The sequence below is a fragment of the Rattus rattus genome, chromosome X (assembly GCF_011064425.1).
Source record: "Rattus rattus isolate New Zealand chromosome X, Rrattus_CSIRO_v1, whole genome shotgun sequence".
In the NCBI taxonomy this organism is placed as follows: Eukaryota; Metazoa; Chordata; class Mammalia; order Rodentia; family Muridae; genus Rattus; species Rattus rattus.
In genome coordinates this window covers 3,825,415-3,838,425 of record NC_046172.1, presented here as the reverse complement: position 1 = coordinate 3,838,425, position 13,011 = coordinate 3,825,415, and the positions used below count along the sequence as shown (strand labels likewise).

The 13,011-nt window shown below is 38.9% G+C and overlaps 1 protein-coding gene across 1 annotated transcript in view; it reads left to right on the top strand.

Annotated features, from left to right (window-relative positions):
- Slc9a7 (solute carrier family 9 member A7) overlaps window positions 1–13,011 on the top strand; it is a 631,669-nt gene that overhangs the window by 116,326 nt on the left and 502,332 nt on the right. The window contains 2 exon segments of the mRNA XM_032889988.1: window positions 4,306–4,365; window positions 11,220–11,283. Coding sequence (XP_032745879.1) covers window positions 4,306–4,365; window positions 11,220–11,283 — 124 coding nt within the window.

The window sequence follows — 13,011 nt, the reverse complement described above, 5'->3', positions numbered from 1 at the left end:
TAAACAGTATCCCTCCATGGCCTCTGCAGTGGTTCCTGCCTTCAGGTTCCTGTCCTGCTTGAGCTCCTGTCCTAGCTTTCTATGGTGTGATGAACAGTAATATAGAAGTGGAATCCAAATATATCCTTTCCTCCCCAACTTGCTTTTTTAAAAATGTTTTTAGATTGTTTAAAGGTAGCTTTATTGGGAAATTGCCTTTGGTAGAGCTCACTGGCTCCAAGGATTGAGTCTAGGGGAGTTACCATGGGGAGAGAGGAGAAAGGGTAGGGAGAAAGAGAAAGGGCTTATGTGCAGAAAGAAGAGAAGAACCCCAATTTGCTCTTGCCATGGTGTTTCATCACAGTAATGGTAACTCTAACTATTATGCTACATACACATAGTGTTCCCTGATTGTTCTTTAGATGTTTCTGGTGCCTGCAGTGTTATCGACATCACCATTATTATTATTTCACGTTTCATTTTTAATAATGTGTATCTTTTCTTTTTTGTCAGATTTGCTAGGGGTCTGGGAGGAGGGATTTTTGTTATTTATTTTTTGACATAGGGTCTCATTATGTAGCCGTGACTGTTCTGTTAGTCGCTATGTAGAGCATGCTGAAATAGAGCTCACAGAGATCTACCCACCTCTGTCTCTCCAGTGCTGGGTTCAAAGGCATATGCCATTATGCTTGGCTGGTGGATTTTTTTTTTCATATAAGCATTTTCATTTGTTTTTAATTACCTGTTTATTCCACATATTTTACTATTTCTTTGATTTTAATTTTACCAATTTCTGTTCCTGTATTTTATTTCTACCCTTCTTGGTTTTTTTTCCCTCAGCTCAACCACACATTCAAGTAAAGCAACAGTTAATATTGCTGAAAAATATATATGGTACCCACTCATATTTTTTTTCAGATGTGTATTAGTAATGGTTATTTAAGTATAGACACTGACATTTACATAAATTGTACCAAAAGAAGTTCTTTCCAAAATAAGGTAATAAGAATGGTTGGTTTTTCTTGGCTTGTGGCTTATGATGTTGCTTAGTGACCTCAAGAATTTCTGCAACCCAGTTCTTATTTTAAATTGACTCAGAAACCCCCTGATATTCATTATGGTATTTTTCATCCTGTGAACTCAGGAGAATAATTTTCAAGTAGGGACTACTTTTTTACTTGTTCCTTATTTCTTCAACTGCTGATGAGTATAGGCAGTTGCTCAGAAGTTGTACTAAGAGTTCTTCTTAACAACTTAGAGTTCTTCTATAAACAACTAGGTGTTAGCTGTTGTTTCTTTCTTTTCTTTTTGGGGGGTTGTGGGGGGAGGCAGAGCATCTCTATGAAGCCCTAGCTGTCCTGGAACTCACTGTGTAGACCAAGTTAGCCTCAAACTCAAAGGTCTACCTGTCTCTGCCTCCAGAATGCTGGGATTAAATGTGCCCCCATTCCTGGCTAGTTCTGATTTCTTGACCATGGCTAACTTCAAGTCTGTTTATGAAGAAAAATATGAATATAACTGCAATTCCAGAGCTTGGTCACTTATGTTCATAACAAGTCCAAAATTACCTTCTTCAATTAGTATTTTATGATTGATATTTTTAAATGTAATGGGAAATGCTCAGATATTTTAGTTAATATATAAACTGCTTATTCTTTTTAGTCTCTTGAGTAAGTGCTGTTATTTACAAAGGACATAATTTTGACAGCTTAGAGGTGTTATAGGATTATTTCAACAGATGAACATTCTATGATCACAAATTCTCTAGGAGCACAGTGGGTAGGGAGGCAATGGAAGGACACACATCTAGTTAGTCAAATGAACAGGTAACCTTCACAGCCCACAAGGAAGTAATATAGTCTTTCAAGGGCAAGTACACACACTCTGGTGTTAATCCTATCAGTTGGGAAATTATGGTAACATTCTCTTCAAGATAGCATAAGGAATATAGATGAGAAGGACTCTTGAGCTCTTTACCTAACAGGGTTTGTGACTTGATATTTTCTAAGATGCAACATTATTACAGAATTAGTATCTTAGCAGGAAGAACTTGGGTCCCTAAATCTACAGGTCTATGTTGGAAGAGTGCCTCTACCATTACTACCTTTATGACTGTGGGCAAGTCATTTTAACTTCAATCCTCAGTTTTCTTCCCAATTAAATAGTAACAATCACAGTATGGTGATTCAATGTGATTAGAGTGATTAGAAGTAAATATGATGAAGAGTTCTTGTTCTAGGGATTAAGGGGTGCAACTTTGTGGCAGAATGCTTTCCTAGCATATGCAAAGCTCTGGTTTCTATCCCCAGTGTCACCACTACCTCCAGAAAATCCCCATTTTCTCATTAAATATTTGTTTGACAAATGGACTCACTAAATTTTAGCTGTCATATTATGTTATTAATATTATTATTATAATCACCCAAGCAACAACCAATCCTACACTTAAGAAATCCTGGTTTGTTTTTCTGCTGTTTGCTATAGTAATTTATGGTTTAAGGCATATTCTCATTCTGACCATGTAACTAATTGAAAGTATCACCTTATGATGAGTCATGATCTCTTGTATTTTCAAGGGATACAATATAATGAGAAATTGAGCATTGCCTATTACAATGTTTCTCAAATTTTCCAACTAACTGTAGGGGATGGTTGTGATGCCTTGATCAGGAATCTGCATGGAAACACTGAAGGTCCTGTTCCCCAATTGGTTCTTGCATGATCAATAAAGATGCTAGTGGCCAATGAGCTGTGCAGAATAGGCAGGACTTCCAGTTTTCCTGCAGGCAGGTTAGCAGACACAGAAGAGAATTATCCTTGCTTCAGAGGGAGATAAAGCCACCAGCCATGGAAGATCTAGGGTTGAGTGGCCATTGGTCGCTTCCCCAACTGGGCCTGGGGTAGTAGGCAGAAGATTAGAAACAACTAAAATTGAGGGCAGATTTAGGGTAATGAGCTGGGGCTAAAGGTAACTGAGCAACTAAAGTTAAGGGCAGATTTGTGTGTTGAGCTGGGAGTGAAAGAAGGGCATGATAGCCCAGGAAAGCTTAGAAGAGCCAGGCCATTGAGCTAAAGCATATATAAGTAAGTTAATGTGTGTGTTGTCTTTCATCTGCAGATCCAAGGGAACAGAGCACAATCCATTTGGGGCTTAAAGTGGGTAGCAAAACCTACAGGTTACAACTAACTGCAGTAAAATTCTAGCACCACAGATCTCCTATATCTTTATGTTTTATAACGCTTTGATGACTTCAAACTAACCCAATTTGCATTTTAGGGGGTTGTTTTTTATGTATGTTCCTCAAGAACCAGTTTTCACACCCACAGGGATGATATTATCCTATTGAGAGTACATAATTTTGTGCAGTATTTTCAACTAAGGGCAATTTTTCTACCTGGAAAACTTCTGTGAACATCCGGAAATATTTTAAACCAGAAACAACTGTCTTTTTTTTTTTTAACCAAGAAGGTCTATCTCCTGGGGCTGATGGGGTAGTTGCCGTTGGTATCCTGTAAGTAGAAGTCAGGGATGTTACTAAACATTGTACAGTGCACAGGGGAATGGTTTCCCAACAGAGAATAATTATGGATTTAAATGTTCAAGTGCTGAGTTTGCAAAGCCATGTTGTAGCATGATGATCAAGTTCAATGTTGTCTGAATAATCTAGAAATCATTAAGGAAAGTGAAAGACCACATCAAGCCAGAGACCTCAAAGAAAAGAGAAGAGCCAAACTTGGGTTCCTGGCCTTCAGGTTGAAATTGTAAACAATATTGTTTGCTTGTCTAGAAAAAAATGGCCATATTTGTATTCTAAATATTGTTGATTTTCAGTAATATAGTGGGTTTTGTTCTTTCTGTTAACTAGCTATAAGATATGCACATATTCAAAATATATTCATTATTTAGTAACAATTTTCTGTTTTTATATGGACATACCTTGCTTTATGAAACAGATGAGCTCCTTGTAGATTAAATTATATACACATATTGATCTGATTTTATTGTATTATGTTTTGAGAGGCTTAACATCATTATCAATTGTTCCTCATGACCTAGCTTCTAACATTGTTGTTTTAAATTTAGCAACCTCTCTGCCTCTTGGGTTTTAGAGAATGGGAATAGCCAAAGATAATTATGCAGCTGCATGGTTGCCACTTACCTAGTGTTTTCAAGACTTTGGGTTCCATCCTCAGCACTGGAACAAAAAAGGGACTATGACTTTCTGGTGAAGGTGAGATAGCCCTTCTTCCTGGCATGGTCCATGCCATAGATCCTGGTAGCTGTGTTGTCCTGTCACATTCACATTTCCTTCTTCTGCTGCCCAGAGTTGGTGTGGAGGAGCTCTCTGAAGAGGACCAGAATGAGCACCGATGGCAGTACTTCAGGTGACACAGGGACTACTCAGAAAATAATCCACTGGGCTTTGCTTTTCTCTTCTGTCTAACTTGAATGATTTTTCTTTATGCTGTTTGCTTTTTCCTTCCTGAATGCACCAATCCTTACCCCATGGGCAACAGGAAAATCATTTCTAATAATCTTTTCTGTCTTTTCTCCATGTTTATTTGTGTCAATGTTATTGAAATTGTGTGCTTTCTTCCCACATTTTGAACCATGTGTTTTCAACCACGAAGCTTGAATTAATGTTTTCTTTTTATACAACTGAATGAGTTTTGTGTTAAAGACAGCTCATTTTCAGAACCACCTATATTTTTCCTAGAAAATCCTGCTCCTGATCTAGTTAGTAAAGCTTGTATCTAATGTAGAGAATAGAATTTCATATTTCAGCCTTGACTAGAGCATAGCTACATGGTCTTAAAATATATATGCCCCTTTCTCCCAGTACTCCTTCATCCAGATCATTCCCCATTCCCTTTTCCTTTGAGAAGGGGGAGTCCTCTGGGTGTCACCCCCACCCCAAGGCTCACCAAGTAATTGCAGGACTACACTTCATCCTCTCCCAACGAGGCAAGACAAGGTTATCCAGTTAGGGTAGCTGGATCTATAGGCAGGCAACACATTCAGGGACAGCCTCCAGTCCAACTGTTGGGGGATCTGCATGAAGAGCAAGCTGCACATCTGCCATATATGTGCAGAAAATGTCCAGCCCACACTAGCTCTTTTGTAGGTGGTTCAGTCTCTGGGAGCTCCCAAGGGTCCAGGTTAGTTGATTCTGTTGGTCTTCCTGTAGATTCCTGTCCTGTTCGGGTCTCTCAGTCCTTTTCCTAACTTTTCCACAAGACTCCCCAAGTTCCATCTAATGTTTGGCAGTGGGTCTCTGCATCTGTTTCCATTGGCTTCTTGGTAGCGCCTCTCAGAGGACAGTTATGCTAGGCTCCTGTCTCTGCTGGCTGTACCTTAGTGTTATGTATTTTTAAGTATGTATTTGTATATTTATACTTTTTCACAATGGTTTAGATGATATGAACTTTTTTAAATAATCAAAATAATGAAGTTTTCACATTTAAAACTTCAGTTAACACAGTTTTTTTCTTGGCCTACCTCCAACTGTATATAATGCCATTGTGTTTAAGGGTGGTGATATAGGAGCAAAATAAAAACCTCCAGTGTTTGTTCTTGCCTTTCTGAATTTTCAGGTGATATGCTTTCTTCCTGGTCTGATCTGTAGATCCACTCATTGCAAAATCAGCTTGAACTCAGAACTTGTAAAAAATTCTGTTCAGTAAAGGCAGGGTGAAGGAAACAATATCTATGAGTGGGGTGTGTGTCTTGGAATATAGCCCAGATAATATTCTGTAATGATATGCATAAAATTACTGGAAGTGTTGAACTATCTCATTGGGTTCATGCTTATTATGGTTGCAATGTGCTTGTGTGGATGTGCGTGCAGGTGTGCACATGCACTCACATACACATACAGGTTTACTAGTAGAGTTGCAGAGGAACTCTTTCTACTGAAGTTTCCTGTCTTCAAGGAAGAAGTTTTATTAGACCAGTATTACTTGGGACACAAGAGAATTCAGAATATAATCTGATGCTCAAGATTTATATGAAAATTTATGTCTCATATTCCTAAAAATAACCAGAACTTTGATTATTCACATGCTTTAAAATTACTGGTTTCTAGAAATATGTATCAGTGGTAAAATGCATGCTTAATATGCTTGAGACCCTAGATTCAATCTCCAGAATTTCCTAAAAAACTATTGGTTAGTATAGAATTTTTCTGAGATTTCATGGCATTTTATTCATTAACCACAGTAGACAAGTTATTGTTCTAGAATGAAGGTTATTAACTTTGGGGTATTTATTCATTACAGAAAAACCACATCCATTTGATTTCTTCCTGTTCTTGTTTGGCATAGAATTTCCACATTTGTCTCATTACTTAAGGATAATTCAGTTCGTTCTGGAAGAAAGGACTACTGTGTCTATTGCAGTATGCTCCCCCTAGATGTATCTGAATGCTGAAATGTTATATAATAAAGCTTCAGGTTTCTGTAATATTCCAGATGTAACAAGTCAGGAGATAAATACATTTTAAACAGTTGCCAAAACCAGCAATTTGAAAAAGCTAAGTCTTATGGGGCTCTGAATCCACAATCAAAAGCCTATGTCTGGTCTTTCTTGCTGTTTAGCACCATTCCAAGTATCCTGACCCATTGTTTTACTCTTATTCACAGAGACCAGTTTGGTTCTGGGCTGTGCTCCAAGGGTGGAGGCCTTTATAGTAATCCCAGCATACTCTGTGTCATCCTTGAGGATTGGTCCAAGAGCCCTTCCAAATGCCAGAAAAGTAATTTTTAAATGACTCTAAAATAAACAGCCTCAAATAGGGAAAAATACAGAATAACCCTTATGTCATGGCCCCTGTCTGTCATCTAGGGATCATTTATAAAGCATGGTAAACTGAAATGCAGGCATTTATTTACTTTCTTGAATTCTACTACCTTAGTACCTTATATTAGTAGTTGGCACCTTCCTAAGACCCCATGAGTCAGACTGGGAGGAACCAGGGAGTCCCCTTATGCTCTGTACAGTCAGGCTGTATGCATCTCAGATACATGATAGATAGTAAAGGGCTCTGGTGAAGATTGGACTTTCCACACAGAAGATTGATATAGGTAAGGAAGTCAGATATTGAGTAGGACTGTCTCTGGAGCTTCAAGTTGCTACAGAGTGGCACAGCTGAATCTAAATATGGCTGCACTGCTTAGCACTTCATTAATTGTGTCTGAGTCAACTCAAGGTCTTCTCCATGCCCATTACTTTTAGGAGAAAATAATTTCAGCAAAAATATTTCTGAAATTATCAAGGAGAAAATCTTTATTTGCTCATTGCCTGTGCTTACCAATTTTAGTACTGCATGTTACAAATCTTTACAATTTGTGCTTTTCAGACCCTGAAATAAAATGAGATTATAAATTATCAGTATTAATCAATTAATTACAGGTAGGAAAATAGGCTCATATATTTTTGAAACATCTTTACCAAAGGTATAATTAAATCTTCTTAACTATATTTTAAGTTTTTCTCCCAAAAGGAAAGACTGGAGCTGTGACTACCTCAGTTCTAACTTGCACTCAACAGTTCACTAGAATCTGTCACGTTTTCTTCCAGTAAGAGTCAGGTGTCCTGAGTCCACTCCTAAATGCTTCTGGATTTCCAACTCCTGTGTAATTGCACCTAAGAAAAGTAACATGAATTTTAAAAATGTTTATGTTTACTGACATGTCTGTTTACTCTCTTGCCACAATTCACTCCCTTTTCACGGTCTCTTACAACATTGATTTTTAACAAAACATCTTACAATTGGGATTTTTCTGATGTTTCATTTCCTTATCCTATTAAAAAAGTTATCAGTAGAATGATATTTTGCTACCATATGAATGACAATGTGAATTGCTGATGAGCCAGCAATGAAATCATTCACTGATTGCACTGAGGACAGAACACGAAGACTTTCTTATTCTCCCACTTCTTTCATTCTTTTAAGAAAATGAGTGGTCTCCATATAGAACCCTGGGTTTAGGAATTTATTTTACATACTGATAAAGGCAGCAGTCTCTTCAGTGTCTAGGTATTCAGTTCAAGAGAGTTTTTTCTTTTTGTGTGGATTTGAAGCTGTGTTCCTACAACACCTTAACAGGAATCTAGGTGTTAGCATGGACAAAGCAAAGAGTTAGCCAAAAGAACAAAAAAGTGTTGACAGTATGAAAACCTGTCTGAAATCAGGGTTGATTTAAAAATCTATACTTTCATTGTCCATATATGGTTATTTAAAGTTTTAATTAGCTAAAAACTAAGGAGGTATAAAATGTAATTTCTCACTCATAATAACTACACTCTAAATGCTCTGAGTCCACAGGTGGCCAGCTGGTGCTATAACTAGACACTGCAGATAAAGAACACTGCAGAAAGTTCTATCATAGAGTATGGTCCTAGACTCTCAGGTTTCCCCATAACAAATTGTGAACATCATGAGCTTGCGACCAAGTTCAGATTCTGGAATTTACTATGAAATGTTTTGAATATAGTATTTTACGCTTTGTTTGGAATTCTGGCCCAGCCACATGGACCTAGTGGGAATGATGAGTCCCATTGGTATTCTGTGATTTGAGTTCAAATAGATCAGTCTTGGCTATTATGAATAGTTCTTTTAAAACAGAATCAATTTAAAGTTTTGCTAGAATTTAGGTGACAGAGGCAGGATCACCACAAGTTCAGAGCATGGTTTATACAGTAAATTCCAGGCCAGTCGAGGCTACATAGGCTACCCTGTGTCCACAAACCAAAATGATTTTGTCAAATATGTTTTCTTCTTGTAGTAAAGATTCCAGGGCTAGAGCTTATTTTCCTTTGGCATCTCTTACTACATTTAATTTTATTTTCCTCGTGATGGTACAGTGTTTCCTGTGGGCCTCCTATTTCATCTGGGCTGATAAAAAGTTAGTTTGCTTTACATGTACTGATGGCAGAAGCTATCTTAGTGGCAGATCTGAAGTGTCATATTCTTGGTCACCCTATGCCATTTAGGAGCCTTTTTGTGGCTTAGTTGAGGGTAACCAAGTTACCTTATCATTCTGGGAGATACTGCTCTTCTGAGTCTGCACCCAGCAGCCCACTTTCAGAAGATTTGTCTGGTACAAAGTAGTTTTATGCTGCTTCATAAGGTCTAATAGTAAACTCCTGTCTATTGACCTTATTGATGCCACCATGGATACCTTACAGAGTACCATATAGAGGATGTTTTAGTATGGATTGTATATTAAGGGGCTCTAAAAACAGGCAAAAATTGAAGAACAGTTGGGAGTTCTGAATGCAATTTTGCCTCCATTTTCACACATTAGATTGTTGGTGTGCCGTAAGGATCTTAGGTGACGTTTTGGGAGACATTTCAGATACTGAAGTAGATGTTCATGCATCTTTTCTTCCATGAAGTCTCTTTTCTTTAGAAAGATAGCAGGTGTTACTGGTGATGGAGAGGAAGAAGAAAAACAGTTGGCATTTGCGGCTTTGTATGTCCACTATAGTTTCTGCTTGCTGGACTAAGTCATCCTTGTACTGGACTGCAAAGCTTCCCTCTTCAAGCTTATAATGGCCTGGGCTACTGAAAGCTTGATGCTTTGCTACATTTTATGATGCTGTTCACATACTGAGATATTGCAAGATTGGACGGAGTATAGGATTTTCCTGGTGCCTAGTTTCTCTCCCACCATTCCAAGTTGTTTATGTTGTTTGTGTTATAATTTTCTGTATCAAAATGGGGAAGATAGGGATATAAACAATAAACATGCATACAGCAATAGGTAGCATATGGCAAAGCTAAGGCAACTGTCCTAGTGCATCTTCAGAATTTATTGTAAGTGAATTTTTGCCACTTAGTCTTTTTTAATATATATTATCTTCAGTTGCTCTCAAATGTGTAAGTTCTCTCAAATATGTGACCTTTTGCCCACTTTGATAGGGAGATTGTGGGAATATGAGAACTAAAAGTATACCAAGAGTCCAGTTAATAATACTGCAGGCAAGGTAGGCTTTAGAGAGGATCACTATGAGTAAGGTAGAGTGTGCGGTGATGTGATTTTGCAGTAGGTGGGAGTTATAGGGAATTATGGATAAAACTTGCCAAGAGGAAATACCAGAGGTAAGGAGACACTCTTCCTAAAGGTAGGCCCCGGAGATCAGATATCATTTGGGAGATGGCATCAGATATCAAAGGTGGGAGTTCTGGCTAAACCAGTTTAAGAAGATTCTTGATAAAACTTGGAGATGTAAAGGGAAGAAGCTCAAAAGTTAGGTCGTAGTTGGGAAGATGATTCAAAGAAGTCTGACTCGAGTTTGGAGAATGAGAAATTCTATCATTTTGCATACTAATGAACTTCAGTCAGGAGAAGGGAGGCTGGGGAGATGGCTGTCAGAGAAGTGTTTGCTGCATAAGCATGAGGACCTGAGTTTGATCTTCAGAACCTATGTCAAAAGTGGGATATGATGGTGCATGTTTATAACCCCAGCACTGGGAAGATAGGCAGATCTCTTGGGCTTGCTTACCAGCCAGCATAACTTAATTGGTAATTTTTAGGCCAAATGAAAGTCTCAGTCTCAAAGAACAAGGCAGATGGCATCTGAAGAATGACACCTGTTTGCCCTCTGGCCTACACACACACACACACACACACACACACACACACACACACACACACACACACACACACAGAGGCATCCACAGATATGTGCATGTGAATACACACACAGAGACATATACATAAGAATGCAGAAGAAATGTATTGATGCCACTGCTTCATTTGTATCATGAAGAAAGATGTGGGATGGAGAAGTGTGAAGATGGCCATCAAGACAGTACAGTAAATGGTAATGGTAGGCTCTCTAGGTGGCCATGCAGGTATTTACTACAGATCCTTCCCATGCTTCCTTGTATACCTGTCTGATTTCACAAAAAGTATTGTGGACATCAAAGCAGTTTAGGGCAGAAGTGAGGAAGCAGCCAAGCAGAAGACACCCGTTGTTTAGTAGTAGAGACTGCTTGGTATAAGGAAGGCAGATGGAAAGCTGCCAGCATATTTCTCAGACACCTCAGTGAGGGCATGGATACTTATACACCAGACTCTTGCAATCTGCTGTGGTGTGGATCTGACTTCTGCATGATGGGCTCTCTCTCCTTGAAGCTAACCACTCCTTCTGCTTTGGGAAGATATTTGCTGCCATGGGCCAAGCTAATGCTTTCTTTCTTTTCTCCTTGTCTTTTCCTGGTGACATTTAGAGTTGGTGTTGATCCAGATCAAGACCCGCCACCTAACAATGACAGCTTTCAAGTCTTACAAGGGGTAAGTCACAAAGTGATGCTTCCTGGGAAAGGAACTTGAAAATTGATTTGAAAATTGCTAAAATTGAGCATTTACTCCAAGCTTTGTATCTGGCTTCCCCCATTGCCATCTCGACAACAACCTTTTGGGTTGCTGCAGTAAACTGATTTATAGGTTAGAAGCTGAAAATTGAGTCTTAAGTGAGTCACCTAAGGTGAAATAATGAGGAAGTAATGCATTTTGTAAGTAAACAGGCTACCAGAGTGAGGAACAATTTTATCTAGATAATTCCATACTGGTCAAAACCTCGGGCGTTCTCAATGGTTTACATTGCCTCTCCCTCTGCGCTCAAGAACCTGCGAAAAACATGAAATGAGTTGGCTTGGTTGGTTTCATGCAGCATTGCTTACTGTATGTATTTTAAGACCTGAACGCTGCAATGTTAAACAGTAACAAAGGTACAAGTCAACTTTTGCCGGCAGTGTAGCTCCATGACCCCCCATCATGTCTTGGGACCTCTACTCAGGTTCATCCATGTGCTTGACATCTACCATAGGAAAGAACTTGAGGCTGACTCAAAACAAAGTTAACAGGTTTGTTGATTGAGTAGAAGACAGAATGCACTAGAACGAGTCAAATGTGAATGGTAGAAGAGACATACACCTAGGTGTCTCAGCAATAGCTCCATGTGTGATTTGGAGGGAGTGTTTAGCTGCTTCATCTGCAATACTGTTTAGCTGCTGGGGACAGTATATGCTGGCACACTAGTTTTCTACAGAATTCTGTCATTGAACTAGAGACTTCTTTGTAAATCTCACTGGCTTGAAGCTGGAGAAAATAGTCACCAAGGAATCCTTATATATAAAAGCCACAAAGTGATTACACGTAAAATAGCAGTAATTATTTAGCTTTGACAATCAGATGTGTGATATTTCTCAGGTGGCCTGGATGATTGCATGGAAATTGCTGGGTGCCAGCAAGTGAGAGGTGGAAAGCAGAATTGGAGAATTAAAGGGTCTCTTTTCCCTCTCACATCCCTGCTGCTCACTATTTAGCTTCTTGCCACAATAACACCTACAGTCATAGTGATGAATTTGCTGTCACTTAACCATAGAAATTTTGAGAAGCAGTTTTCTTACGTGTTGGTTCTGGTTTCACACTTGCAGTGAGGTTAATGAAGCCTTTTCTCCAGTTAGGATAAGTGACTTGACACACTGGACAGATAGGCCAGTTCTGGGTTGTTGGCAGCTCCAAGATGACCATGATGTGGATGACAGTGATTTCTGCTACATTCTTATGGCATCTGGTTTGCCTGGAAGTAGGTGTGTGCCACAGTTTTCCTTGACCTCTTCCCAAGTTTCACATGAAGTCATGGAGATGTTTTCAGAGTCAGTTCTGCTGACCCTTTGAAAGCATTCAAGATTACTGTCAGGATGGAAACAGTAGGCTGAGTCCTACTGTGGTTCCTCAAGATTCCGTCTATGACTCAATCTCCATACAGAAACAGGTTTCTATACATCTTCCTCATTTGGCCTTCTTGGTCCAGAGAATGACTAACAGCATGACTAGAGTGTTCAATGACCTATAGCAACAAAACTAATCAGTGGGCTTCTCATTTGTGGATGAAATTTGTGGTTTCCCTGCTTAATGGTGTCATGAAACTAGAATTAGAGGTGGGGGAAATCCAGAGATTTGTTTTCTTCTAGAAAGGGCAGTTCTCTTGGCCTAGTCTTCTAAATAGTTGTTTAT